Source organism: Papilio machaon, chromosome 11 (assembly GCF_912999745.1).
Source record: "Papilio machaon chromosome 11, ilPapMach1.1, whole genome shotgun sequence".
Taxonomy (NCBI): domain Eukaryota; kingdom Metazoa; phylum Arthropoda; class Insecta; order Lepidoptera; family Papilionidae; genus Papilio; species Papilio machaon.
Genome location: NC_059996.1, coordinates 2778777 through 2806674, shown reverse-complemented (window position 1 = coordinate 2806674; position 27898 = coordinate 2778777). Strand labels below are relative to the sequence as shown.

The following is a 27898-nucleotide window of genomic DNA, read 5'->3' as shown; positions in this document are numbered from 1 at the left end:
CGTGTTGCTGTGTCAGTGCGGGGCGTGTGGGGCGTGCGGGGAGTGTGGGGAGTGTGGGGCGTGTGGGGCGTGTGGGGCGTGCGGGGCGTGCGGGGCGTGCGGGGCGTGCGGGGCGTGTGGGGCGTGTGGTGAGTGTGGTGAGTGTGGTGAGTGTGGTGAGTGTGGGGCGTCGTCGGGCGTGGCGAGGTTGGGCTCTGACTCGGCGCGACGCTTGAGGCCGTCGACGTCGGGCGAGCGCGGCCGCTCCGGGGCACTGGGCTCGCCAGACGCAACCTTTATGTCCGGCGCGCTGCGGCTGACGTCCGCCTGCACATTATCAAAATAATATTTATTAATGTACTAGCTGTTGTCAGCGACTCCGTCCGCGCGAAATTAAAAAAAAAACGTACTAAGTAGCCTATGTGTTCTTCCAGATTATATTCTACATCTGTGCCAAATTTCATCATGATGCGTTGCACCGTTTCGAAGATATATTCAAACAAACCAAGCATACATATTTATAATATTAGTAAAATTACTTATTAACTATCACCCGCGAATTCATCGGCGTGCATTTAAACTAAAAAACTGAATTTGTAGCCTAATTATTTCAATTATCAAATAATCAATTAATCCATTCCAATATATAGGGTATGGATAAACAAGACAAGAGTTTTGTGCTAACATATAATCTAAAAAAGATTTAACTAAAATTTTTATTGAATTCAATGAAACTTTCTGCTTAAAATTATATACAGATATTACGTGCAATTATAAACGAAAATTAAACATAAGTTCTATTAAATCTAAAATGAAATATGTAAAATATTACCAGTTCTGTATCGAGGAAATCTCCCGATTCCTGTTTCACTTGAGGGTTCATTTTGTCATTATAACACACGCCGTTTAAATCAATGGCACTGTTTGAGAATATGGCGGCCGCGCCCGCCGACGCATCAACTAGGGGCTCGCTCTGAAACATTTATAAATAATATAAATAAATGTATCTCAATCTCACAAACTGCTAGAAAGTTATGTAATGTACTAACAATAACAACGTCCTCTGGAATCTGAAACTTCAGTTGCACCGGCTTCCTTGCGAGAGGAGCTTCAGATTCTGCGGGCTTACTAAACGATATTTCTTTTGTGACTTCTTTCGGTTCTCTAGAAAAAAAACATAGTAAAACACACATGTAAAGACACTTACACATTCGTAAAATTGACAACTAGTTCACAATCTTTCATTATTTTGGAGGCCTTTTCTTCCTTACTTTCAAGGCATCTTTCCTATCCACCATTTTCGAATAAAAATATGGGAAAGGTAAGTGAATTCGATGCAAGAGAGAATTAATAGTAAAGAATAATTTAATTTTCTGTACATCCCGTCGTCTGCTTATTAGAGGTGACATCTTTTATCAAAATCTTATAATAATACGTAATATTGTAAACGAATGTTTGTATGGATGGATGGACGGATGTTTGTTTGAAGGTATCTCTAGAACGGGTGCATGGATCTCGATAAAATTTGGCATAGATGTAGAACATAGTCTGAAAGAACACATAAACTTCTAAATAAGTTTTTTTTAATTCCCCCGGATGGAGTCATGGGTGACATCTAGTTGATAATAAATACCTTTTAGGTGTTGTGTGATAGCTGTCATTTTTGTCCATTTGATGTTGTGAGATAAGTGTACAAGCCTTGCCCAATATTACAATTGAAACCAAAACCCTCACTGTTATCAAGCATAAGTAAGCCAGAATTATAAGAAACATTGCTGCAAATCTGAAAAAAACGGTATTCACTTCTCAAACATCTAAACAAAAACATATCGACGCTGGAAAGCAAAAACGCTGTAACCCTTGAAATCGCGAATATGTTTTTCACACGTTAATAATTTGAACCATTATCAAACGATAATGATTTTATTATAGGTTAGCACAAACTACACAACATTGCTAAATACCGCATGCTTGTAGGCGTATCAGCTCACGAGTTATCATTTTTTGGCTCTCCTGTAAAGTTCATACGTTCGGGGTTACAGCGTTTACGTTTTCCAGCGTCGATATAGTTATCTCTGTTTTTTTAAGAGAATGAAATGGATAAAAATAAATACATTTGACAAGAAAGAGTTTTCTACTCTTTTCCTAATTGAACACTTTCTATTTAACACATTCAGTGGCAAAAATCAGTAGCATGCAGTGGTGACATATAAATTTATGTCTTTTCTGACTGCAAAACTTGTATTGACAACCCTAATTTAAAAAAACATACATATAAATATGTGTTGATGTCAATGAAATTACATGGTTAAAACACGAACCCATCAATTTTGACAGCATGGACCAGAACTCTTGTAATGACAACTCCCAGTGGTAGAGGAATGAAACCCATTCTCCGAGCTACCAAGTCTGAATGGTCGCTAAATGCATATTTCTGCCTTGTCTGTGCAACGTCATAGGCCAAGCTTACTGTATATTCTCTGTATACACCATACGGGATTTCATTAAACCTGGAAAAATTTAAAGAAATATTCATATACCCTAGTTATTATCTCTCAATTATTTAAAAACATTCATATATGATGACTATCATAACAAAATCAATAAAAATATAAGCATCGAGCTAAAATTTGATAAAATAAAATCACAATCATGCTCACACACTACAGAAACATGATTAAACACAAGTAGAAATAAAAAAATACATACCTAGTGATAAATGCATGTTTAACCCAGTCAATTATAACTTCAAATGTCAACACAAGAACACAATCAGGGGCGAGTATCCAAAATCGATCTTCTCTCCACAGATACTCTTTCATAGTTTGCAACACAACTATAAAGAGCAGAACAGAGAGATGCAGCCTCTCTCTCACATCACTACACGACACTTGAAATAAGTTGTTCTTGTCAAATTTCTTGAAAACACTCCCTTTTAACTCAACAAACTGTAATACATTAAATATAACATAAATCAAACATAAACAAAATATAACATTTAAAAATTCATCTCATTCGGAACTATTTAAATTCTTGAAAATGGGAGGGAAGGGAAAACAGGTGAAAATCCTATGTTTTATCTAGTGTGGATTTGACATTATTTGCCTCACTAGGAATTACAGATGGGCTCAAAACCGTTTCCACATTATTTTAAATGTTTTTAAAAAGTTACAACTTTTCATTTTTACAGGGTTGGACATAGTGATGGGACTTGAGTGAATTTTTTTTTTTTCATTCAGGTCACTAAGTATTGGTAACTTTCTCACTCGAATTTCACTCAAGTGAAGATAAAACTAGAGTGATTTTTATTGACTCTAGTTATGAAAATTCCTTGTTAGAATAAATTAAATTGGATTAGAACTTGTTAGTAGTAAATTATAATATTTCAATTTGACTGGTAATAATTTGAATGATAATAAAAATCACTTGAGTTTATCTTCATTAAGTGGCATTCGAGTGAGAAAGTTACCAGTACCGAGTGACTGAAGTGAAAAAAATCACTTGACTCCCATTACTAGTTGAATATGAGCCAGAGTTGTATTTCATGTGTGAGATGTTAATATTCATTTACTTACATTATTTGACATCATAATCATTAGCAAGCTTTTGTTATTAGAATTGAAAGCAACATTTAAAGTGGTGGCCTGGAACAACACTAGTAGACTATGAAGGACTGTTGAATGTTGTTAAGAAAATATGAAAAACAACAAATATATAAATAAAGTTTTTTGCAAGAAACATGTGTTTCAACAAATTTTATACATCCAAACATATTTTTATAAAACAAAAAGGATACACACATAAGTCATTGCAAATATAAAATGCGGAATAACACCAAGATGTTCTCTTCTTCGGTCCCGAGGTTCAGTGGCCGTCCAGAACAAAGCATCAATAATATCCTGACCAAATGCTGAGAATAAGCGATCCCCAACTTCCAACATGTTGTAAAATATGTACAACTTCATAACACTCTGACTTTTAACCAAGTGATACATCATGTTTGTGTCAATATAACACATTAATATGCTACATATTAATAATATAAACCCTTTAAGTACATCACAAGTCTCAGCCGGCTTTAATATACTTTCATGTTGATGTAAATTAAACCTAAAAATAGATAATAAAAATTTCAATTGTACAGTTCCTTCATTCAGGAAAGCATTGCTATACTTGAGGAAAATTTTGTATTGTTTACCTACAAATCTCTTGATCTAAATCAAAGTCTAAATATTGTCAACTATGGTAACATTCACAAACATGTAAAATATTTGAATATAATTTTGTTACAATCCCCTTTGAGTTAAGAGCATGAGTGCTTGTTTATTTATATTAATGTTACTGTACTCACCGAAAACATCTTCTAAATAATCTATGAAAAAAAGACCAAAATGCTATTATAAATCTTAGCGGCAAAAATGTATAAACAAACAGAAGCGAATCGGCGCATTGGAAAAATCCATACACCATGAACTTCTCCAACTCCTGTGGAATTTTGATAAACGAGTAAACTTTCTCTCTTCTTGCTGAAAACCTTTCCTCATCGTGCTCCAAAAGATATCCTCGAGTCAATTCAACGTGCAAAAATGCGAATAACGACGATGACTTGTCAGACACTTCTGGAAACATTACAGTATTGTATGTATTAAGAAGATTATCATACTTCAATTAGGCAATCGTGTAATAAATAAAACACACACCTTTTTGTTTTGTTTCTTTTGCAAACTTTGAATCTATATCCGCGGAACTATGAACATTTGTTTTAAAACGTAACCTTTTCGTTTGTTCTTGTAGCTCCTCATTTTTTACTACCATGTTTAAGAATAAAAAGAACTAAAAAATCATGACATATATTAAACAATTGTAAAAGTTTAAGTCAGAATTTTATCAGTAAATATTCTGTAAGCTGAAAAGAGAATACGAATAATCTTGAGCTTGAGTCAGGTATATAAATATGTGTGACAGTTGTTTGTCAATGTCAAAAACAAAATTTCAATTTTTTATTACATGCAAATGCTTGATTTGACAAATAGTTTAAATAAGTTTTTAAAAAACTGAACCACTACAGCTGCAGCTACTACGATAAATGTATCTATTTTTAGTTACTATTTATTAGTAAAATATTTTAAATAACATACGCGGAATATTTATATTTTTTTCACACTGGTATATTGTCATTGTCAAATCGAAAAATCAAATGTCAATTCAATTGTCATTCGTATACGTTTCTTGAAACGTCTCAGTCGCGTCATGGTTGTTTATTTACCGAAATTCAAACACTGTACGAAAATCTAATTAAAATTACTTCAGCTTTATAAAATATGTTGTGAAAGTAAAACAAGACACTGTGAAAACACCTATAGAAGATTTTATCTTGGGAGTTATCAAAATTACGGAATCTAGGTAACTATGTCGCGACAGGTCGATTCCAACATTGCACTTTTGTTAGATGGTTTAGGCCTCGAAGGTGAAGAAAATGACTTTTGTGATTTTACAATAGCAGATCAAAACTCAGTTGCAGAAGCTCAAGGTATTACTCCAACTACTCCATCAAATTTTAAGCCCGTGTTAGGTAAAAACGTAACCTACGTTGTCGCATGTGTAATTCTTAACGAACACAATGACTTACTTATGATGCAAGAAGCGAAAGAAAGTTGTGCTGGAAAATGGTATCTTCCCGCCGGTCGTATGGAGAAGGGTGAAACAATTGTCCAGGCAGCTTGTAGAGAAGTTTTGGAGGAAACAGGCTTAGAATGTGAACCCAAGACTTTATTGACTGTAGAGACTGCCGGCGGCTCTTGGTTCAGATTTGTATTAACCGCTGATATTGTTGGTGGTGAACTTAAAACACCTGCAAAAGCAGATAAAGAGTCTTTGCAAGCCAAGTGGATATCCAATCTACAAGAGATATCTTTAAGGTCCAATGATATACTACACCTTATTGATAAAGCCAAGTTGCAAAAACAAAGTAAACCTGGACAAACTTGGCATCAAAACATACTGCCTGCTTTGACACCACACTCCAAAAATCTTATGAGACTGATTGTTGTAATAAAGAAAAGAAGTACAAATAGAATGCATGTATTGTTAAGTGAAAAAACTTCAATACATTTTCCAACTTGTGAAATTAACCCTGCCAAAAGTGTACATTCAACATTGAGGAGGTTTATGGTTGAAATGTTTGGTGCTGATGTTGGTCAACATCGACCTTTGGGCCTGCTCAACCTGGAGGCAGATCCGTCAGCAGATGGCTGCTGTATTTCTTTACTTGTGGTATTCAGGGCTCCTTTGGAAGAGGTACCTATAATTGGTAAATGTGCATGGCATGAAATACCCAGGGAATTAGAAAACAGATTTCTACCAATGATAACAACTAAAAATTCCACAATTGAACTACATGTTGTTCGTTAAATTTGATGTAATACTGTATCCTTGACAATATTTATGTATTACTCTTATGTAATCCTATTTAGCTCTCTTAATTTTTAAAAGAATGTTAACATTATGAGAAATCATTTAACCATCCACTAACTTATAAATATGTATATTGGTGACTATATAGTTAGCCTAGTAAGCTTTGGGTAACACAGAATCAGTTATTTTTACCAAATTTCACATAAGAAAGACAGAAAATTGGTAAAGTAAATAATGTTCAATATAAGGCCCCTCGGTGGGGATGTATAGTGCAGCTTGCTATGAAATAATGTTTTGTAAATAATCCCGAAAAAACATTTAATAGGCAAGCATAGATTTTGATTCATACTACATACACATATGTGTTTGAAAAGTGCTTTTAACATTGTTGCTTAACTAACAATACAGTAATGAATCTCTTATAAGCTTTAGTTATTCAATTTGTAGATATAAATATAAAAGAACAAATATGCCATTGCAACATTTTTTTACTTTTGGATAACATAATGTTAACGAGTTATTGGTCAACAGTTTGATTTATTTACACAAACTTTTTGTTTTTGTTTTAGTCAATTTATTCAAACAAAGTATTATAGTTTAATTGAATGTAAACGTGTTTTGACTCATTTTTTTTTAATTTGAACTTTAGATTATTGTTTATTACTGTCCATTTTGACTTATTTTTCCAAAAGCTAACCAATGTGCCTTAAAAACTATAAAGGTACAATTGATTTAGACAACTAATTTACGACATAAAATGTCTGAAAACCATGTACCTTTAAATTAATCATATTATATCTTTTCTATATAAAATGCTTTAATTTTATTATTTTTACACTTTTGTAAGTTATTTTTATTTTGTTGTTATTTTTAATCCTTGTCATTAAATCATATTATACCAGTTTCTTATATTGAAATTTGTTTTATTATTGTATTAACATGGATGTAACTAGCTGTCGCCCGCAACTCCTATCGTGCGGAATTAAAACAAAACCTAATTAGTAGCCTATATGTTCTTCCAGACAGTGATCTACATCTATTACAAATTTCATCGAGATCCATGCAACTGTTCTCGAAATATCTTGTAAGAAACATCCATCTAAATATTCGAATTTACTAGTAATTCTAATTGTCGCCCGCGACTCCGTCTGCGCGGAATTAAGAAATAACGTAGCCTATGTGTACTTCTAGACTATGTTCTACATATGTGCCAAAATTCATAAAGATCCGTTGAGCCTTTCTGTTCAAACAGTTCAAACAAACATCCATCTAAACATTCGCATTTATAATATTAGTAAGTTGTGTAACTGCGAATTTCCACTGCCAAAACACGTATATTAAAACATATTTTTATGTCATTTTCTTCAAGGGACATGAGTAGGATAAACAGCTGTAAACACAAACAGCTACGGAAAACGAAAAGTTTAGAGAAAAACAATCAATCTTAAATCCGTTACCCGTAAATATATGCGTAATCTTATATCATTAAATGGGCCTTATCTATCCAACAATTTCCCTGTATACCATCGGTATGAATCAATTTAAAGTCAAGAGTATAAGGTAAATTCCGAAAACTTAAAAAAAAAGCAAACCGAGCTCTACGCGTTAATACAATGAGGTCATTCGGCGAAGAACTGACAAAAATAATTATGACTATCCGCAAATACACTACACACAAATGATACACTACAGTCCGCTCTGTTATTTCTTAATCGTTTCGCCCCACAAAACGATATCAGTCGTTTGTCTGAGGGATCAAGACATTATTACATTAAATTAGACTGCTATATTTATGCTTTTGTTTCTACTTATATTTATACAAGATATTCCTCCCAAGTAGGGGTCGCGACAGGCAGGCGGCCGGCCGTAAAAACTTAAGCCAAAACTTTAAGGTTTATAAAACCTTGTGTGCCGACCCCACGTAAGTGGGAAAAGGCCAGGGAGATGATATTGTAACATATTATGTGCTCAAATCAATACATAAATATAAGTAACCAAATGTTAGGATACCGAGAAATTTGGTGGTATAAATTGGAGTTCGTAAGATGGAGCAGATACGGTTCCTAAATGCCTGCCTATCACTGTGAACAGAAAATGTGGAATTGTATGAGATTTTCAATTTCTTTTTGAACGTTCGAACAAACGGGAAACGAGTTCAAACTCGTTTTGGAGAATATTTAAACCGCGTTACTGTAACTGTAATTATGTGTAAATTTTTACATGAAAAAAAATATTCGGTAAAAAGAATTGGTTAAAAGCCAAACCTTCTCTACCATTGTTTTATTGCAATTTAAGCTATTTTTATTTTTACTTTCCATAAACACCTTAAAATTACATTTATAATGAATTATGGCCATTAACAAAGTACGAAACAATCACGAAAGTAAGTAACTTAAGAAAGTTTGCCGTAAAGCCGGGGTCTAGTAGTAGTAGGTAAAGGTATTTGTATTTGATATCTCAAACAGGTATAGGTGATTCATACCGTACTGCGCCTTCGCATTCCAATCGTTTTAAATGGGTACAGTTTTGCAGATATCAATAATAATCTAGTTTGGGTACTGGGCAAAACATACTTTGATTTTCCAAGTTTGTGTTAGTGTCACTTCACTATTTTGAAAAATTCAAGTGACCGCTTCCTCGTCTGCCAGTCTGCCACACGCGTCGATGTCATATAATAAAGGCCTTTTCTAATGCGCTTTGCCAGCGAAATCTATCTTGTAAGTAGGATGGACTATAGTGACTATAGTATAGACCAGTCATATCTATCTACATATATGTCAACTAAGAAAAAAGAAGTTTGTTTGGTAGAAATATGCAAAACTAAGATATATCAAAGCATGTAGATATAAAAAAGATAGTAAAAAACCTAAGAAAAACAGTACTTGTGCAAAAATAGTAATAAACGGTTAAGATACAAGATTTTATACAACTACCGCTTAAAATATGGCATTTAATTTATTGTGAACATTATATCCTATCAAATGTAATCTTACATCGCGTGTTCAACTTAAATTCTGTTGTTATTTAATTAGTATGTGTAATACGCTTTCCGAGCTGTGGCCTTCGCAGCGTCGACGCCGCGCCGGTGAGACTAAGTTAAAATATTTAAAAACAAGTTTACTTTAACCTTTGTATCGACTAAATTACTTGTTAACATTATATTTTATCACTTTATTACCTTCAATGAAACAGACCATTACAACAAAGCTTTGACAAAAATTTTCTAATATAAATGTGAAAGTTACGATGGATGGATGTTTGTTAAATAGTCTCCAAAACGGCTCAATGGATCCCGATGAAATTTGGTAGACATAGGAATAGGACATATATATGATAGAACATTTAAGCTACTTATTAAGTTTTTTTAATTCTGCGCAGGCGAAGTCGCAATAGCTAATTTAAAAATAAAAATGCTATTTAAATTTTGTATGATTTATTTAAGCGACATAAAAAAACTTCGCTCTGACTAGAAAAATCCAATAGGCAAAAACAAGCTACTAACTGTACGAGTCTTTGATTGTACACCATTTCATTTATAGAAAAGTACTACATGGTTAATGAAATAGCTTTAACATTATTTATGTATCCATAAAAATGAAAAACTAAATCTATGATTTATCTCAAATCACAAACTTGTATGAAATGCAATAACCTATATAAATACATACAAATATTGTATTCATCACTATAATTTTTAAGATAAATTAAATTTCTATACACTAATGGTTACAACAAATAATTTTAACTAATTCCTGTCATGTTTTACAATTTTTTTTTAAACGTCAAATTCATCTTTCTATTTACTATATTGTTGTCTTGTACATATAAAAATGTTTGTGAGCCAAATACATAGATAAATAATTAATAAATATATGGCTATTTGATTTAATATTTCATTTACTAAAAAATCATTGGAATGGTTTCCAAATGAATAAATCGGTTACGGTGAATATCGAATTTTTAGAACAACTTAACCTATTTTAATACTGCTAATTCTAAAAAATGCTCTTGTGTGAAAGACAAAAAAAAAATTCTCTGTAAAATTCAACAAAATTTGACATCTATATACATTTTATACAAACAATACATTATAAAGAGTGTCTTTAATTTTTATGTAATTTGATTATTTAAAAATTCGAGTGTTATATTGAGCGTTTTAATTTTACAGTAGGAATGTGTATGAAATATTTGTCAAAATTTAAATTATTATAAATTTCCAGAATTATGACTTATTAAAATAATTGTTTGCATTTGAATTATAAGTACAATTAATTCAATTTGTTTTGAAGATTGATTATAAAACTATAGAACACTCATTGTGACACAATTTAGTTGCCAATTTCTGAAAATTTTTGGAACATAATACAAAATTGTTAAATGCATGTCAATTCATGAATGTTGCTGCAATAAACAAATATAGGAACAAAATCACAAAATCTTTGGCTCTATGGTATTTAAACAGTAGGCCATTAAACAACAATTATAATAAATAATAAAAATTGTAAGTGCATTTAGTATAGCAGTTAAAAACTGCCTAGAATATCACTTTATCTTGTAAAGAAACAAAAAAAACAGATCCTATGGATCAATTTCATTCACAACTTTCAACATACAAACAAATCAAACAATAATATTTATCCTAATTGTACGCCTTGTATCCACGTGTTCAAGTCAGCTGTTCCAGGACAATCCAATGTGCTCTCCGGGGTATCGTCTGGAGCTAATAAACGACGAGCTGCCGTCTGACCTGATAAATATGCGCCATGGACTGTAGAATAGAAACTACTGTGTGTATGCTCACCCGCAAAAAGCAATGTCGGCTGAAAATAACCACAATCAATAATAAATAAGATGATTTTTTTCACACATATTACTTGTCAATTTCAAAATATACATTAGCACTAAAGGACCAAGCAGTCAATTGTTCTAGCATTAAAACTAGGTCTACAGAACACCTTGTTTAATTGTGCATAATTTGCGTTAGTCGGATTATACATCTAGAACGTCACAACTGTCTTATATCGGACACAAGTGATTAATACTGAATGACATTTTATTTGACAATTTCCTTGTACATACCTTTTTATCATGAACATTTTTAAATAATGGTTGTGCCAAACTTTCAATATCACTTTGACTAGCACCAACAGCAATTGCTGTGTATGACCCCCTTGTGTAAGGCTGCTTCTTCCAACTTGTGCTGAAAAATTCTAATAATTAATAAAAATGAATGAATTCTTTGTAATGTAAATTCCAGATATCATCCAAATAATGTAATAAATATGTAATATTTAACATGAGAAAGATATTAAATTGTTTATATCTCATGCCAAAGTCAATTAATGATAATGCAGAATTTCATTAGATAATGGCCAAGTTATCATTAGCAATATTCCTACTCTTTTAATCTACATCACTTGGTTTTATTGCACAATTATTTAATAACTGACAAATCTTACTACTGAACTTTATCATTTATTGAAGTGAAAAGTTTCTTTTTTATGCTTGATACAAATGTACTAACCAAACGCATGTTTGTGGCTCTGGTATAAAAGGATCATTCAAAAACTTGCGTAAAATTTTTGTGCATGTAACGGCTACTTCATCCATAGAGAGTGTTTCCATATACTCAGCTTCTTTACCGGATACCCAGCCAAGTAGCAATGTTTCTGTTACTTTACTAAAAGAATAAATTTTCTTATACCATGATTGTGCTAGGTCTTCTGGACATGAAGGTGTTTCCCAAAGAAGCATAATTTCCGTTATATCAGGATTTAAAAATGGTCTTTCATATTCTAAAAATATTTTATCAACTGCACTAAAAAGCAGTCTATCTAAAGATTCCATTTTATACCGTGGTAATGCAGGCTCAAACATTGTATTTGCATTATCTTTTAAAACACCCAAAGGAATTGTACATATGACATGATTTGCATAAAAACTTTGACCATTTTCACAAATAACCTCTACACTATGGAATAACTTTTTCTTTGGTTTCTGAGGTGTTTCTGTAAGTGGTGCAGTCACTTCGGGATTATTTGTGTTAACCGAATTTGCTCTTGAAATGTCTTCAATCACTGTTTGATCTGAATCCTCTGATTCCTCACCCATATCATCTAGTTGTCTAGTTGAGGTGTGCTGTTCAGAATCCCAGATGACCTTTTTTACTGGATGATTGCTCAATATTTTTTCTGGAGCTATCAGTTTTTTCAAAGGCTCCAAAATAGCACTATAACCTGATGGAATCATTATGTTCCCTCCTTGTAATTCTGTATAACTGCCTAGTTCTAAAAGGTCAATGTCATCCATATTATTACACCCAGATATGCAGGTTTCCCGCTTCAATAGACAGTCGAATATTAAGCGCCTCAATTTCTTTTCTTCCGACGATGGCAGACGCTCGAGGTATATGGTGGCTTCGAGATTTATATGCTCTCCTACACTATTGATGTCAGGTGGTGGTAGGTATTGGCACAAAAAATATTCTTCGCACCGTCTAAGAAAACAAACGTATGCTTCGTGTATTTCTTGTAGAACACCAAAAGGCACTTGTTTTCCATCCTCAGTAGCTGCTATAACTTTATGTGGCTTAGGTATGTTAATAATGTTTACAAGTCCATTGGCAGTAGCGATTTCAAATATTGGATTACCCAAAACCCCATGGATCCAATTTGCACCCAGTTCAACTTTGTGGTTTTTCATTGGTATTGAAATTATTCTTCCGCCGATACGATTCCTAGCTTCAAGTATAATAAAGTCCTCCATACCATTTTTAACAAAGTAATTTGCAGCGGCAAGACCAGCCATTCCACCGCCAATTATTATAACATTATACCTACGTGTTTCACATTTTATACTAGAATTTAAATTTTCGTCGCCCATAATATAAAAATATAAATTACAATATTAATTTGTCAGTGAGTTTTTGACGCTCAGCTGTTGGTTATAATTTGTTGTCTATCTTTTTGGTCTGCAGTGGTCTATAATGCAAAATATATTGTCTATGCGCACATTACACAGGTAACTAAATGGCTTAAAGATCCGGTAACCAGGCCATAAAGTTTGTAAAAAAACTATAGGAATTAAATATTTCGTTTTTTGACATTTTTAAATTAATCTATACTTTTTGATTAAATTAGAATATCTGTATGTGACATCTAAAAATATGTATATTACTCACCATAGGCGGTACAGATGTAGGACATTTTCTGGAACAACACATATGCTACTTAATACGTTTTTTTAAATACCGCGCCGAGGGAGTCGCAGGTGATAGCTAGTAGCGAGTTTGTTTTATTAAAGTAATAATTTAAATAAAAAAATGGTTAAAAATTGGCATTGACTTAGTTGGCTGTTTTGTTCTAATTGCGTTGTTATTTATGTCGAAAAAAATTATAGGCAATTAACGTAGTACATATTTAAAAACCGTATTTTAAATTAAATTTTAAACGGAATGAGTTCGTTTGTATTGACGTAGAAGTCTAGTGTTGCAATATCAAGAGTGGTTTTAGCGGCCTCATAGCAAGGTTTTTTTAATGTAGTGTCGTAAGCTATGAGTTATTCATTTTCATTAAAACTATTCCAACAAAACACATTTATTTATCACTATATTTTTTTTTATAATTTACGATAATTTAAAAATTGTAGACTAATTTATTTAATTAGGTGGTTAATTATAGTAAATTTTACTCAAATCGTATACCATTTAGTGATTTAACTATGTTTTTAATAAAATATTTTAATATCACTGTGATTTTAATATACAACTATTAATTTCGCAAGGTTGTGCCACTTACAATCTTACGGAATGTTTATTTGTATCAAAGATTTGTATACTTGTTTGTCTAGTTAGGCGTTAGGCGAGCCCCTATGACGTCCCCTTCCCCCCTTCGTATGACTTTCGATATTACTTGTCCTTATCTTTCCTTCACAAAATAAATATATCTGTCTCGTTCACATGACCTTTGAATTTGCTGAATAATAATACCCACCATAAAATCTTTGTTTACTTCTCGACTTGTCTCGTGGTAGTGTTTTTGTTATTGTGCGAAAATATAATCGTTGTAAGCTTGTTATTCTTCAAGGAAAAAAGTGTAATAGATTATCAATGTGAAATTAAAGATGTTGCATGTAATTATGTAACTTTTCGGGTACTTTGAGCAATTTAAATAATATCTTGCCTCTATTCGATAACAAGTCATTGTGAATAAACAAGTGCTCATATTTTTCAATACGTTGATTTACGTAATGTAATTAAATGATGAATATTATTTGTGAGATCGTTGTAAAATGTTTATTTGTAAGTTAAATGCTGAGGCTTCTGCGAAATAGGGAACTGCGACACGTGGGTCTTAGCGTGAATTAAAATCGATAAGGACGTAGCGTGCGCCAGTCTATCAACGAGACGATTCTACGTCAAGGTCATTCTACACAACACGTGCAATGTCGGATTCTATTTACACGCATGATTTTCTTCTGGAACCTGGCATGGAAATAAAACAGGAATCACCTTACGAACTCGGCACAATGTCAGCTTCCGTACCAATTCCGCAGCGGCGCAATGAGTTGAGCGACTTCACCGCAGACTTGGATATGTGCCTCCAGGATAATTTTGGGTCTTCCTTCCATAGTGTACCAACAATGCAGTATAATAAGTTGGCTTTTGAAGCAGATAATACCAAAATGGAAACATTTAAAATGGAAGATGATGATATTTTTCAAGTAGACAAAGCTGATTTGATTTTAGGGCCGACTCTTGCCGAGTTAAACGCTAACCCAGATACGTTATTGGATGACCTTAATTTTGATGACTTACTCTTGCCAGAAGAGAATGGATATTGTATTCAGATTGGAGGAGCAATGAGTGGCTCCCGTCGTGCCACTAACACTTTGCAAGCTTCTAATTTACGTCCTTCAGAGAGCCCCTCTAGTCCATACAGTAGGACACAACTTGCGTTTTCACCATCAAGCCAGCATTCATCCGCTTCGTCTAGCTTTGCTCAGCCAAATAATCAACTATCTGAGTTACTGCTTCGGATGGATGGTTACAACGGGGAGATTGTATTGGGACAATCTGTTCCTGCCTCAACAGTTTTGCCTCCATTTACATCTACAATCAAACCACAGCAGTCACAACTTTCATCATCAGCACCTACTCACCTTACAATGGAACAGGTATGTTTATTGATTCATAATAAAATCACCATCTATTTTTTTCTTCTATGTTCACCATTATAGTTTCAAGTATTTGTTTACATCAATAAAATAAGGAAGTAATATTTTTTTGTTGATTTTTAATTTTTATCTTCTGTGGATCAAATTTCAATTATAATGTTTAGAACTTTTACATCTTTAATACTTCCTTAAATTATAACTTCTTAATAATTTTATTGTAATATCACTTTATAAAGACACAGATAAAGTACTATTTTAACAGTTGAAGAGTTGACAAATTTTGAAATATAGTATAGTGGCAGCCATATATAAAATGTTTGTTTTTGCAACATTTAGGCTGTAAATAATGGTGCTGATAGTAAGAAATATACTATTATGTCAGTTGGATAAAACCAAAAACACAAATAAAATATTTACCCAATGAATTTAAAACATTTCATTTTACCAAATAATAATTATTTTTTATCTTATTTATATTACAAAGAGAGTTTTTATGCTAACTGTAATGTAACAACCTAAAACAACGATGAAAAAGTGTCATCAGAATAATTTTAGCATAAATTTTAATGAATCTTTCTTTTATGATAATTGCGAAAGCTTACGTGGATGGATTAGTTGAAAGTTATAATGTAATGGCTCAACGGACCTTAAATAAATTTGGCACAGATTTAGACGTGCGGACAGATTCGTGGGCAACAGCTAAGTATTCATAAAATGACATGGTGGCAATAATTAATATGACAATAAGGAAATACTTCTTGCATATTAAAGTGTAGCAAGTTGTGTGTTAATGTTAAATCATATATGTGTGTTATATGTGAAATCAATAATAATAGTAAAATATAGTAGAAAATTTTTTTTGCAAAAATCAAAAAGAATAAGTTTTTATTGCAAAATCGAAGATCCAAGAAAATATATTTTGTTGATATACATGAAAATCTTAAAATAAGTTTCATAATTGTTTTTAAATGCAAATAATAGTACTATCTAAATACAAAAATTCACTCTAATAGTAAGGTCCTTTTCAGATCTCATCAATATATAAATGTTATAAAATATAGACAAAAATTAGTTTCTTAAATATAAAGTTAATTAAAACAATTATTTAAATAAGTAAAATAATTGCAGATCTGGCAGCGCAGGGAGCCTCGCAAGCATTTACTTTCAACTAGCTCACTAGCAGAGGCAGGATCTGTGTCATCTCTGTCGGGAAGTCTGCTCAGCCCCGGCACTGGTGATTTCTCTCAAGATGAAGAAGAAAAGGAAGCAGAGTCTGATGAAGATAGTGACAGATATGAGGATTTTTCTTCCGATGGTAATATTCAAGTATACATTAGGTATTTACGTACAGTCAGACCTCGATAAGCGAGCACTACCTCCGAGCGAGATAGCAAGAAACTCGGGTTAAGCGTGAAAAGCGACTATTGTTTATTTTAATACAAATGTCACAATAGTGAAATTTCACTCAAAAATTTTTTTTTGTGACCTGTTTCTCTTCAGAATTAGCAAAAAATACTTATTTCTAACAGCTCTTTTGTATTGTCTTTTGTCAATTTTGATAAATTATTTTTATTGTAAATTGTAAAATGTATTTATCCTATTATGTGAGAGGATCAAAACAAATGTTTCCTTTTTATATGAACTAAACATATAGATATTATTATTCATATATACTACTAGAATATTTAATTTTATTAACATGATGCAATAAAAACAAATGATTAAGTGTACCATCATGTTTGTTTCAGTTTTAAATTTAACTTAAAAATTGTTATTTTTAGAATCCAATGATGAATGTTCAGAGAATAAACATGCGCGCAGCAGTTCAAAAAAAGAGAAATACTTCTGGCAGTACAATGTCCAGGCTAAAGGTCCCAAAGGTCAACGTTTAATCTTGAAGAAGAAATCAGAAGACCCCCACATACTTAATTCAGTTACTGACCCTGTTTTTAGTCCCAGCTGCAGTGTCCGAGGCATCAAACATAGGTAAAAAATTAAAAACAATATATTTAAAAGTTAATTAAAAATACGTTGTTTTTCTAATTGACATATAACATAATTATTTTAGTGGAAAAGCAAGAAAAGGCGATGGAAACGACTTAACCCCAAATCCAAGGAAGTTATATTTGATCGGCCTCGAACTTGATAATTTGAGCAAAGTAATTAACGATATGATCCCAGTTAGTGAGCTGCCGTTTAACGTGAGGCCTAAGACACGCAAGGAAAAGAACAAACTTGCTTCAAGGGCCTGCCGATTAAAGAAAAAAGCACAGCACGAAGCCAATAAATTAAAACTGTACGGATTACAACAAGAGCACAGTAAGTTTAATATGTATTCCAATATGCTAAGTGAGGCATCAAACTAATAATTCATTTAAAAGGAAACCTTCTGTCTTTACCCACATGATAATCAGGGGAAGACTATGACACCTCACAGTCCGTCAAGAAATTGATACTAAAAGTTGTTATTGTCATATTAATAGATTTAATAAATTTGACTGTCCATCCCTGTTATCCAGGGGTGCATTTAAATACATTTCAATTGTAAATTATATAATTTCAGAACGTCTTATGAATGGCATATCACAAATGAAGCAAATATTAAACAGTCGGATAAATAATCCAGAAAACAATATCGATTGGTCATCACATATTGCAAACATTGTGTCCACAGCTACAGGTATGTATTTACAATTTTATTATTATTTAGATTAAAAAAAAATTATATAACTTCTACAGATTTCAAATCAAGACTTAAAATCATTATCAAATTAACGACATTTTTCAGAAAATTTATTTTCCATAAGTATTTTTTTTTTAATTCAATAATTATAGCACAAAGTTTTATTTAAAGATTTGGAATAATTAAGTTGTCAGAACGGATTCGTTTATCGTGATAATGGTGCTATAATTGAAATACAACTAAATCCTTAATTCTATTGCAGAGGTTAAAATAGCTGGACAAACTTCAGAATTTGTCAACAAAATACTCGATAATGTAAAGGCTGGACAAAATAATGGTGGCATCAATGATATTTAAAACTAAAACTGAGATAATATAAGATAATAACAAAAGGCTGTTCTATGTACCTCCAAAGCTATTTAGAGAAAAAGTTTTATATATATCATATGAAAACTGAGTAGTCGGAGTCATTTTTATATGAATAGATTTAGTTATTAGGAGCTGCGCAGGGCAACTAAGAGGTATGTTTAAGTAATTCTCATGTAACATTAATTATAATTAAATGTTAGTTTGGTGTTAGCACTATTAAATAATAAGTTCTTATAGAATTTATCATCTTTCATATTATAGGTATTGTACCATTACGATTTTTAAGCTTAAAGCATTTCATATTATAAAATATTAAAATTATTGGGTATAAACCATATTTATTCATACAATTTTTAATATCTATATATAATTTACACTTGTTAATGTTTTTGTTTATATGTGGAATCATATATTTTTTTAATGTACAAAAAGTACTAAAATTAATTTGAATCCAAAAACAAAAATCGGAAAAAACACTATTTCTGTTATTTTTGACATAAATTGATATATGTATAATTATAATATATATTTATTATATAATTGATAATATACTCGCGATATACAACTCGTATGTTATATTGATAACCTTTTAAATGGATTAATCATACGTTATGTAGCGCTCGCAATATCGCTTAATTATAATTTATAATGAAGAGCATCCAATAATAATTTAAAACGTAGATTTTATTAATTATATTTAATAATCAATTAAGAAGTTTTTAATAATAAAATTAATAACGTGCAAGCATTTTTCGTATTACAATATATTTTTATAAAATAATAGACATAGAGAGAAATATTTTTTTTAGTATTTACGAAGTGGATCTTTACAGCTCAAATACTATAAAAATATTTATATAGTTATATTTTATAAAAATTTTATACCAATAGATGTTTAAAAATAAAACATTTAAAGTAAAATATGTAATATTTTATTATTACAAAAACAAATATCCATTCAACTGTAGTATTTATTTTGAAATAAAATTTAACAAAAAATACTGGCCTGTAAAAGTGGACCAAATAATACAACATGAAAAAAAAAATAAAAAAGATGTGACTAAAAATTTAAATGACAAACAAATTTGAGATCAATAAAAACTTAATTACTTTTATAAAAACAACATTAACCTATTATTTTGCAAAACATAGCGGTTGGATAATATTTCTTGCAATGCAAATTTTCCAACTAAATGGCCTGGATTTGTAAATTTTTCTGCATGGAACCTTGTCTTTAAAAAAATGGAGATACAGACCAATAACCAAAAACAAATTTGATTGTTATATATTTTAACTGTCTAATCTAAAAAAAAAACATAAAATTTATTAATACACAAATCAAGAACGTGAAAAAGTGCAGAAAATTTATGTCGTTTTATGTAGAAATATATTTTATCATGTAATATACAAAAATAATCATTATATATTTTTCATATAATATGTAAAGTAGAAACTTTATAAACCAGACTAATTATTGTTTATCATTAATGAAGAAAATCGATTAGTATCGAGTTGGATAATCGAGTCTACTGTATGTTGATATATTTTATACTAAGAGTACATTTTATATTTTATAAAAGTTAAGCTTTATATAAGTGATTTCTAGTAGTGATCTGTATGTTTAGTTTGTAGAATTCAATAATACTAATAACCTATTTTTATGCAAAATAATGATATATCTAAACAAGTAATATAATAAGTATTCATAATAGTATTCTAGTAAGACAAACTAATTCTGATTGGTGAACAAAATTGGAACTAAATCATTACAAATGAATAATGTCCAATAATGGCTTTTAAGCTATGTAATTCTTTCTTTTGTATGTGAGATATAAAAAAAAACTTGCGAGGTGTGTTGGGACATGGGATGGAACGAAGTTCCTTTCTATTAATTAGTGAAGGAACCAATGTTTATTCTATGAATAAAAAACTTAAGTCTTCACAAGAAGAACATTTTATTTCTATGAATTTTCGTTATATATTGTCACGTCGTTGCCATGGTGAAGTAGCGCTCATTCGTCGTTAACATACTTGCTATAGCAAAAAGTGTCGTGACAACTTTTCGTAAGATTTTTTCCGTCTAGCCCCCTTTCACAACGCGCGATAAGGAACTTCTTTCCAAAATTACGCAAGGAAAAGTCCTTGGGATATTTCGGAACAAAGGTGTTCGTTATTTCAGTTAACATACTTTGATAGATATGACGTCATAACAAGATGGTTGTTGGACATTAGTTTCAATTTTGTCCATCGGACTAGATGAAATTTCATTTTAATAAGTTTTATATAAACTACGCATGTCATTGGTAATGACATTTTATATCATTTAGAAATAAGCTTTCAATGTCAGCATTAAGTAAAAAAAAAAATCGTAGGAATATGCTAAGATTTGTGGGAAGAATTAATTCAAACTTAAAATATATTATTATATAAAACATATTTATGAATTATAATCAAATTATTTTGTTCAAATTGTTTCTAATGTTATTTTTATATCATACAATTTTATTAAAAAAACATATGGGGATTTAAAAATATGGACTACATTCGTTTTTTAGTGTTATTATATTATGTATTGTTATCTAAATGGTTTAAAATTTAGTATCGTGTTATTTTGATATTCGCTTTTTATAAATGTTTGCCAAAAAAAAAAATATCTTTTATTGTGTAAAACTGGCAATAATTGCAATATTTCCAACATAATATAAATTATAGGGGATTGCTTCATAGAGTAAAAACTGATTATAATGATTATAAACTTATTGCAGGATCGCAGTTTGAATGTTACATGAAAGTATGGTCTAATATTTATGTTAGAAAAGACAAATTTTATTATGTTAAATACACTGACCTTTATATCTCACTGGACAGGCTATAAGCCGTGGTATTTTGTGCCTATATGATTTTCGCCATTTTGACTCTGACAGTAACGGTGTACGAACAATTCTAGTTCGAGTAACTAGAATTAATAATAGAGATATAAACATCCAACTGATAATAGTAAACAGTAACCTCAACTGGCACTGTTCATTCGGAACGAAAGCAAAATCTGTCTTTTCCAAGTAGTAGTAGAGATCAGTGGTTAATTATATTAATTTGTACTTTTGAAGTATAGTTTTCGTTGTCGCCAGATTTATGTTATAAATTGTTACTGTTAAAATTTATATAACCGTGAATTTCCACTGACGAAACATCTTTATAGATATTGATGAACTCTGAAACAACAGGGGTTATGTTCTGTTCTTATTACAGTGGAGACTCGCGTTAATGTTAACAAAAATCGTTTTCAAATTTTACGTATTTGACTATGTTTTGATTTATAATTTATTTGACATTAAGAATTAATAAAGTAGCAAGTTTTAATTAAATATAACAATTTTGGTAATGTGACGTTGAAAGCAGCATGGATAAAATATATTTTTTTATATTTTATAGAATATTTTTAAGAGGTAATTTAAAACGATTATTTATATTAAAACTGAAATAATTTCTAAGCAGGTCATGGAATTATTATATGTTCACAGCAGTAAGGTATTGAATAGCCATAGAAATGTTAATATATTAAATAATATTTCGAATCTTACATTTCTCACTAGCTCCTATGTTAATGATATAAAAAAAAAAACATTGTTATTTAAACATACTATAAATTTAAAGAGAAATACAAACCAAACTGAGCACATACAGTTTAAAAAATTACTCCAAAATTACCTTTATCTCTAAAATATCTTTCTTTAATATATAAAACTGCTGTAAAAATTTAAAAATATATTTTATGAGTGATTTTTTATGATCAGAAAAGTATTGTTTTTATATAATACTTAGTTTTTTCTAAATAAACCAAACAACTGTTCTGCGATTCAATAGGCTGTGCTAATTTTGTATAAATTATAAGTTTCTTATGTTACATTTTGTTAGTAAATTTATGTGATTTTTTTAATATAATATTGTGTTACACTGGTATTGATGTTAATTAAATAATTTTTTTAAATTTATTGTTGTTATTTTTTTATTGATAATTAAGAATAAAGATTTTATTGCTGAAGATTTTCTTTACAAAGTTTTTCTTTTTTGCTATTTTTATTGATAACCAGTAATACAAAACTTCAACACTGGCAGGTATGTCAGCTTTTTAACTTCACATGAAATAAGAACACTTTTAAATGAATCAATCAGTTATTAAATACTGAAATGTACAATTTTTATTATGTAGTTTGCTATTTGTGTATTGCAGGGCAATGAAAAAAATAGTTTATATAATATGTTATTTAATGTAAATCAAATATATAAATTAGAGTTAATTACATTATTAATAGTTGGTTTATAAACTGATCCAAGATCAAGTTTATCAAACAACTTTTGTAGCTCTTCCACTTGATAGTCATCTGTGTTCTCCATGTAACATATTAATGCAATTCCATTTTTATCTAATCTTTCCCTTAAAGATATAACTGAAAAGTAAAAAATAAATTATAAGATCCATTTCTTGTAAAATAAAGTACAGTATTTTTTTCTAGATTATGTTCAGTTACAAAACTGTGTTAAGTCATTAAGGTTTATAAAATCTAGTGGTCTGGTCGCATGTGTAACAGGGAGATGGGGATAATACTAATGCTATAATGGTGAAGATTATAACTTTGTGTCATTAAGAATTTTATTTCTCAACAGTCTATTAACATGTTTTGTAAATAGACCTAGCATTTTACTTTGAATTCATTTCCTGAACAAGTCCCTAACAAAAGAAAAGAATTTACACAATATCATAGTAAACATCTCTCCATATATAATACTTTGAATCCATGAGATACTTATTCTTACCTCCTGCTGCAACACCAGATATCATATTAGGTTGCTCTAGTTTTGGAAACTCAAATTCAGATTTATTTGCAATTGCCGATGTATATAATCCTCTTATGACGCAAGGCTGTACATGAAACTGGGTACTTCGATACTCCGAAATTGGAATAGTTTGGATTGTCATAACATTTTTACATGATTCTAGATATGGTTCCAACAACTGAACTATTTCACTGCTTAAAACAATATCATAATCTCTTATTGTACACAGATATTTATTAAGTAATTTAATTTTATATAGTCTTAAATTTGCTTCTTTTATTTCATTAATCAATTGCAATTGTTGTGATTGTAGATCTATGAAGTAATTTAAATATTTTCCATCAATAAAGTAGAATGTATCGATGTCTTGACTGATTTCGATTTTATTCTGCCATTGCAACCTAAAAAGAACAATTTAACGTTTTATATAACAACACAATATTAAAAAAATTGTAAGTAAACCCATGGCAAATAAATTTTACTTGGAATCATCGCTTTCTGGTAAAACATCATCCCAATCTTCCCAAATAGTTCGGCTTGCAGGTTCAACAATTTCACCAAACAAACTCATTTTTAATTCAGTATTTTCAAAAGACTGTCATGCAATTTTACATAAAAAAAAACTGTTTACAAATCTACAAGGTACAAGTTAATAAAATGTTAAAACTTTCGTCTTCGCACTTTTCAAACTGTCACTGTCAAATGAGTTCGCATTTTTTGACAAGATTTATAAAAAAATAAGAATGGCAATAGCAAAAGTCATCATCTTGCATCTTACATCGGTTACTACTTATTAAAATCTTAGGATTTACAAAATACAGTACGTTATAAATTGCATCAGATTTATAAAAAGCCTATCTAAAAATAAAAAAGCGAATCAAAAAATACAGTAATAGTGTATAAAAACATGAAAAATGTATTTTCCATCTTCCGTAAAAAGTTCATTAGCTGTAGCTGTACCGTATGGCTGTTGCCTTGTTCACTTTTCCAACATCAACTTTTGAGTACGGTAGAAAAAACTATATTCTCTTTGGTCAAAAATAAAGAAAAATAGAAATAATACACAGGGATTGTATGTTATGCGTTTTGTGATTTTAATTGTAAAATACAAAATCGTTTCAATAAACCATGTTAAAGGTATCGTATCATATTATAAAATAAACACTTTCATTTACATCGAATTACAAAACCTGTTATTTTCAGGATAAAGGGCAGGTTACTTTTGAAGATAAATGGCCTTCTATGCGTCCAATAGTTTTGAAGCTTTTAAAACAGGAGGCAGTTACCCAAACAGAATGGCAAGATCTATTTGGAGCTGTACATACGGTATGCTTATGGGACGAAAGGGGTCCTTACAAGTTACGAGATGCTTTGCAGCAAGATATAACGATGTACATAAAGCAAGCTCAGGCTCGTGTGCTCGCGCAAAGAGAAGACCAAGCCCTTCTTAAAGCATACATAGCAGAATGGGGCAAGTTTTTTACGCAATGCAACTATTTACCGACACCTTTTCGTCAATTAGAAAATTCAATTAACAATATAAGCAAAGTTACAAGTTCCAACACATCAAATGCCCAAAAAAAGAATAACAACAACAATATAGAGGATAGTTTGGTCCGTAAACTAATGTTAGATTCATGGAATCAAAGTATATTTGTGGATATCAAGCAAAGGTTGCAAGATTCTGCCATGAAATTAGTCCAAGCTGAGAGGAATGGAGAGTCGTTTGATTCACAGCTGGTCATTGGAGTTAGAGAGTCATATGGTAAGATTATGTTTAATGCAATTTCATGTCTTACACATACTATGAGTAGATAGATAGTAGATATATATATATAATAAGAGGAACCAAGATTGCACTAAACAAAATTGTAGTTCTAATCTTTGTAAACCTCTCAGGTTTGTTGTCATCAGTGTTGATTTTATTCATTGGATATAATTGTAACAAATTTTACACATTTGTACATTTCCTTAAAATTTATAATTTTTTACTCAATTATAAATATAGATTTCTCATTATACTTTGATACCTCAGCCTTATTAAACAAAACTAAAGAAATGAAGGTCTTGCCCTGTTATTTGCTCTAGATTTTAGTGTAAACTTTAAACAATCAACTACTGAGTTACATGTTAAAACTCACTTTTTCTTAGTATCAATTTCATTAAATAAAGTCTTGTTTCAGTTAATTTATGTTCAAAAACAAGTGATAAGTTGCAAATATACAGAGAAAATTTTGAAGCAGCTTACATGCAAGCAACTGAAGAATTCTATAAATATAAAGCTAATGAACATTTGTTGGCTAATGGTGTACAGTCCTATATGAAGTATGCTGATCAACGTTTAAAGGAAGAAGAGGCTCGGGCTCATAGGTATTTGGAGCCAGGTAGTGGAAGCGTTGCCGCACTAACACAATGCTGTGAGAGAGTTATAATTACTGAACATTTGCCCACATTATTGGCTGAAAGTGCACCATTAATTAAAGCTGGAGAGACAGAGAAATTGCAGCTTATGTTTCGTTTACTAGACAGAGTGCCGGGTGGAGTTACTCCCATACTAAGAGACTTAGAAGCCCACATTGTATCAGCTGGTTTAGCTGACATGGTGGCTTCTGCTGACATAATAACAACAGACTCAGAAAAGTATGTGGAACGCTTACTAGATTTATTCAGAAGATTCAGTACCCTAGTTAAGGAAGCATTCATGGATGATCCTAGGTTTTTGACTGCAAGGGACAAAGCTTACAAATGTGTAGTTAATGACACAACAGTTTTTAAATTAGAGCTGCCATCGTCGGCACTTATTCGTGGTAGTAAAGGTACTGCACCTGAAAGTAAGTGCCCCGAACTGCTTGCTAATTACTGTGATATGTTGTTACGGAAAACTCCTCTTAGTAAACGTTTAACTAGTGAACAAATAGAATCTCGTTTAAGAGATGTACTTTTAGTTTTGAAGTATATTGAGAACAAAGATGTTTTTATGAGATATCATAAAGCACATTTAACAAGAAGGTTAATATTGGACTCTAGTGCTGACTCTGAAAAAGAGGAAGATATGGTGGAGTGGTTAAGAGAAGTAGGTATGCCGGCAGATTATGTAAATAAGCTAGCTCGAATGTTCCAAGATATTAAAGTAAGTGAAGATCTCAATATTCAATTCAGAGGTGAAACAACACGTCATGATGCGATCAATATAAAGATTCTGAATGCGGGAGCTTGGGCTCGAGGCTCTGAAAGAGTAACGGTTAGTTTGCCCTTAGAGTTGGAGGACTATATACCTGAGGTGGAGGAGTTTTATAAGAAGAAGCATTCCGGTAGGAAGTTGCAGTGGTACCATCATATGAGTAATGGTACAATTACGTTTGCAAACTCAGTTGGTAGATTTGATTTGGACGTAACAACTTTCCAAATGGCCGTTTTGTTTGCATGGAACCAAAGACCATTGGAGCGGGTGACATATGAAAATTTAAGACTTGCAACCGAACTTCCTGATCCTGAATTAAGAAGGACTTTATGGTCCCTAGTTGCTTTTCCTAAACTCAAACGTCAACTACTTTGTTATGAACCGTTAGTTCAGAACCCCAAAGATTTTGCAGAAAACACAGCCTTTTGGGTGAATCAAGATTTTGCTCTTATAAAGAATGGGAAACCTCAAAGGCGCGGAAAATTAAATTTGATTGGTAGATTGCAACTGAGCACTGAACGTTCCCAGATTGAGGATAACCATTCTATTGTACAATTAAGAATTTTAAGAACTCAGGAGGCCATCATTAAAATATTGAAGATGAGAAAACGCATTACAAACACAGCTCTACAGGTAAAAAGTATTTTTAGTATTTACACCTTTCATTTATGTAATTATGTATCTCTAAGTTAAACATGATAGCCATCTTATGAAGTAATTTTATTTATGATGTTTTTTTCAGAGCGAACTCGTTGAAATTTTGAAAAACATGTTCTTGCCCTCCAAGAAGATGATCAAGGAACAACTGGAATGGCTCATCGAACATAAATATATGCGCCGAGACGACGAGGACATTAACACATTCATATACATGGCCTAGAGCAGAGCATTTATAAATAATAATTAATAAAATCATGTAAATTATTTACCCAAAATCATTGTTATTTATTTAACCAAAACACTTATATGACCCCTAAATGAAAGACCATGATTTTTTTATATGAGATTTAGGCCCACTAATAAACACTAAATAGGATGAATTCCTTATATTTTCTAGATTATGGTGACATTATTATTTAAGGTCTAAAGAGAATATGTTGAGAATTGTACAAGATTATTAATTTTAGTTTATCAGCTATAATGTATTATTAAACCATATTGCAAATCAAGAAGTCATTTATTATTTTAAATCTCACTATTTACATAAAAGAAAGGGAATGCAATTATTATACGGAACGTTTTTATGTGGACCAAAAAAAATC

General features: G+C 31.1%; 6 protein-coding genes across 6 annotated transcripts; 3 read left to right on the top strand and 3 right to left on the bottom strand.

Moving 5' to 3' along the window:
• Positions 1–12: 12 nt before the first annotated feature.
• LOC106713514 (protein TAPT1 homolog) lies at positions 13–4915 on the bottom strand. The gene is made up of 10 exons (XM_045680088.1): positions 4680–4915; positions 4331–4595; positions 3776–4089; positions 3555–3652; positions 2689–2927; positions 2301–2489; positions 1613–1762; positions 1029–1143; positions 812–952; positions 13–306 (listed from the first exon to the last, which is right to left on the bottom strand). Exons 1-10 carry the CDS (start codon positions 4792–4794, stop codon positions 13–15), a joined length of 1920 nt encoding a protein of 639 aa, XP_045536044.1. The 5' UTR covers positions 4795–4915.
• A 293-nt stretch (positions 4916–5208) lies between these two features.
• LOC106713793 (8-oxo-dGDP phosphatase NUDT18) lies at positions 5209–6664 on the top strand. Its single transcript, XM_014506657.2, has one exon. The coding sequence runs from the start codon at positions 5389–5391 to the stop codon at positions 6388–6390; it is 1002 nt and encodes a 333-aa protein (XP_014362143.2). The 5' UTR covers positions 5209–5388; the 3' UTR covers positions 6391–6664.
• Positions 6665–10769: 4105 nt separating this feature from the next.
• Positions 10770–13365, bottom strand: LOC106713736 (peroxisomal N(1)-acetyl-spermine/spermidine oxidase). Its single transcript, XM_014506587.2, has 3 exons — positions 11918–13365; positions 11473–11593; positions 10770–11213 (listed from the first exon to the last, which is right to left on the bottom strand). Exons 1-3 carry the CDS (start codon positions 13273–13275, stop codon positions 11028–11030), a joined length of 1665 nt encoding a protein of 554 aa, XP_014362073.2. The 5' UTR covers positions 13276–13365; the 3' UTR covers positions 10770–11027.
• Positions 13366–14415: 1050 nt separating this feature from the next.
• On the top strand, positions 14416–18909 carry LOC106713673 (protein CREBRF homolog). Its single transcript, XM_014506520.2, has 6 exons — positions 14416–15567; positions 16696–16882; positions 17349–17553; positions 17636–17886; positions 18131–18247; positions 18513–18909. The coding sequence occupies exons 1-6, from the start codon at positions 14836–14838 to the stop codon at positions 18605–18607; spliced, it is 1587 nt and encodes a 528-aa protein (XP_014362006.2). The 5' UTR covers positions 14416–14835; the 3' UTR covers positions 18608–18909.
• Positions 18910–22894: 3985 nt separating this feature from the next.
• LOC106713503 lies at positions 22895–24140 on the bottom strand. Its single transcript, XM_014506316.2, has 3 exons — positions 23938–24140; positions 23435–23856; positions 22895–23067 (listed from the first exon to the last, which is right to left on the bottom strand). The coding sequence occupies exons 1-3, from the start codon at positions 24024–24026 to the stop codon at positions 22895–22897; spliced, it is 684 nt and encodes a 227-aa protein (XP_014361802.2). The 5' UTR covers positions 24027–24140.
• Positions 24141–24458: 318 nt separating this feature from the next.
• On the top strand, positions 24459–27622 carry LOC106713618 (cullin-5). Its single transcript, XM_014506457.2, has 4 exons — positions 24459–24592; positions 24659–25220; positions 25639–27269; positions 27379–27622. The coding sequence occupies exons 1-4, from the start codon at positions 24584–24586 to the stop codon at positions 27514–27516; spliced, it is 2340 nt and encodes a 779-aa protein (XP_014361943.2). The 5' UTR covers positions 24459–24583; the 3' UTR covers positions 27517–27622.
• Positions 27623–27898: the final 276 nt, after the last annotated feature.

What these genes read in the sequence shown, in the direction of transcription:
- LOC106713736 (XM_014506587.2), bottom strand. Translation starts at nt 13,275, where the DNA reads ATGGGCGACGAAAATTTAAATTCTAGTATAAAATGTGAAACACGTAGG. An exon ending in GAGCCACAAACATGCGTTTG is followed by an intron (nt 11,594 to 11,917) that starts GTTAGTACATTT and finishes AGAATTTTTCAG; the next exon opens with CACAAGTTGGAAGAAGCAGC. An exon ending in AAAATGTTCATGATAAAAAG is followed by an intron (nt 11,214 to 11,472) that starts GTATGTACAAGG and finishes GGTTATTTTCAG; the next exon opens with CCGACATTGCTTTTTGCGGG.
- LOC106713503 (XM_014506316.2), bottom strand. Translation starts at nt 24,026, where the DNA reads ATGAGTTTGTTTGGTGAAATTGTTGAACCTGCAAGCCGAACTATTTGG. An exon ending in CCAGAAAGCGATGATTCCAA is followed by an intron (nt 23,857 to 23,937) that starts GTAAAATTTATT and finishes TGTTCTTTTTAG; the next exon opens with GTTGCAATGGCAGAATAAAA. An exon ending in ATCTGGTGTTGCAGCAGGAG is followed by an intron (nt 23,068 to 23,434) that starts GTAAGAATAAGT and finishes TTTACTTTTCAG; the next exon opens with TTATATCTTTAAGGGAAAGA.
- LOC106713514 (XM_045680088.1), bottom strand. Translation starts at nt 4,794, where the DNA reads ATGGTAGTAAAAAATGAGGAGCTACAAGAACAAACGAAAAGGTTACGT. An exon ending in TGATTATGATGTCAAATAAT is followed by an intron (nt 2,928 to 3,554) that starts GTAAGTAAATGA and finishes AATGTATTACAG; the next exon opens with TTTGTTGAGTTAAAAGGGAG. An exon ending in CATGCTGTCAAAATTGATGG is followed by an intron (nt 1,763 to 2,300) that starts GTTCGTGTTTTA and finishes CGTTTTTTTCAG; the next exon opens with ATTTGCAGCAATGTTTCTTA.
- LOC106713793 (XM_014506657.2), top strand. Translation starts at nt 5,389, where the DNA reads ATGTCGCGACAGGTCGATTCCAACATTGCACTTTTGTTAGATGGTTTA.
- LOC106713618 (XM_014506457.2), top strand. An exon ending in TGGAGTTAGAGAGTCATATG is followed by an intron (nt 25,221 to 25,638) that starts GTAAGATTATGT and finishes GTCTTGTTTCAG; the next exon opens with TTAATTTATGTTCAAAAACA. An exon ending in TTACAAACACAGCTCTACAG is followed by an intron (nt 27,270 to 27,378) that starts GTAAAAAGTATT and finishes TGTTTTTTTCAG; the next exon opens with AGCGAACTCGTTGAAATTTT.
- LOC106713673 (XM_014506520.2), top strand. Translation starts at nt 14,836, where the DNA reads ATGTCGGATTCTATTTACACGCATGATTTTCTTCTGGAACCTGGCATG. An exon ending in GTCCGAGGCATCAAACATAG is followed by an intron (nt 17,554 to 17,635) that starts GTAAAAAATTAA and finishes TAATTATTTTAG; the next exon opens with TGGAAAAGCAAGAAAAGGCG. An exon ending in CGGATTACAACAAGAGCACA is followed by an intron (nt 17,887 to 18,130) that starts GTAAGTTTAATA and finishes ATATAATTTCAG; the next exon opens with AACGTCTTATGAATGGCATA.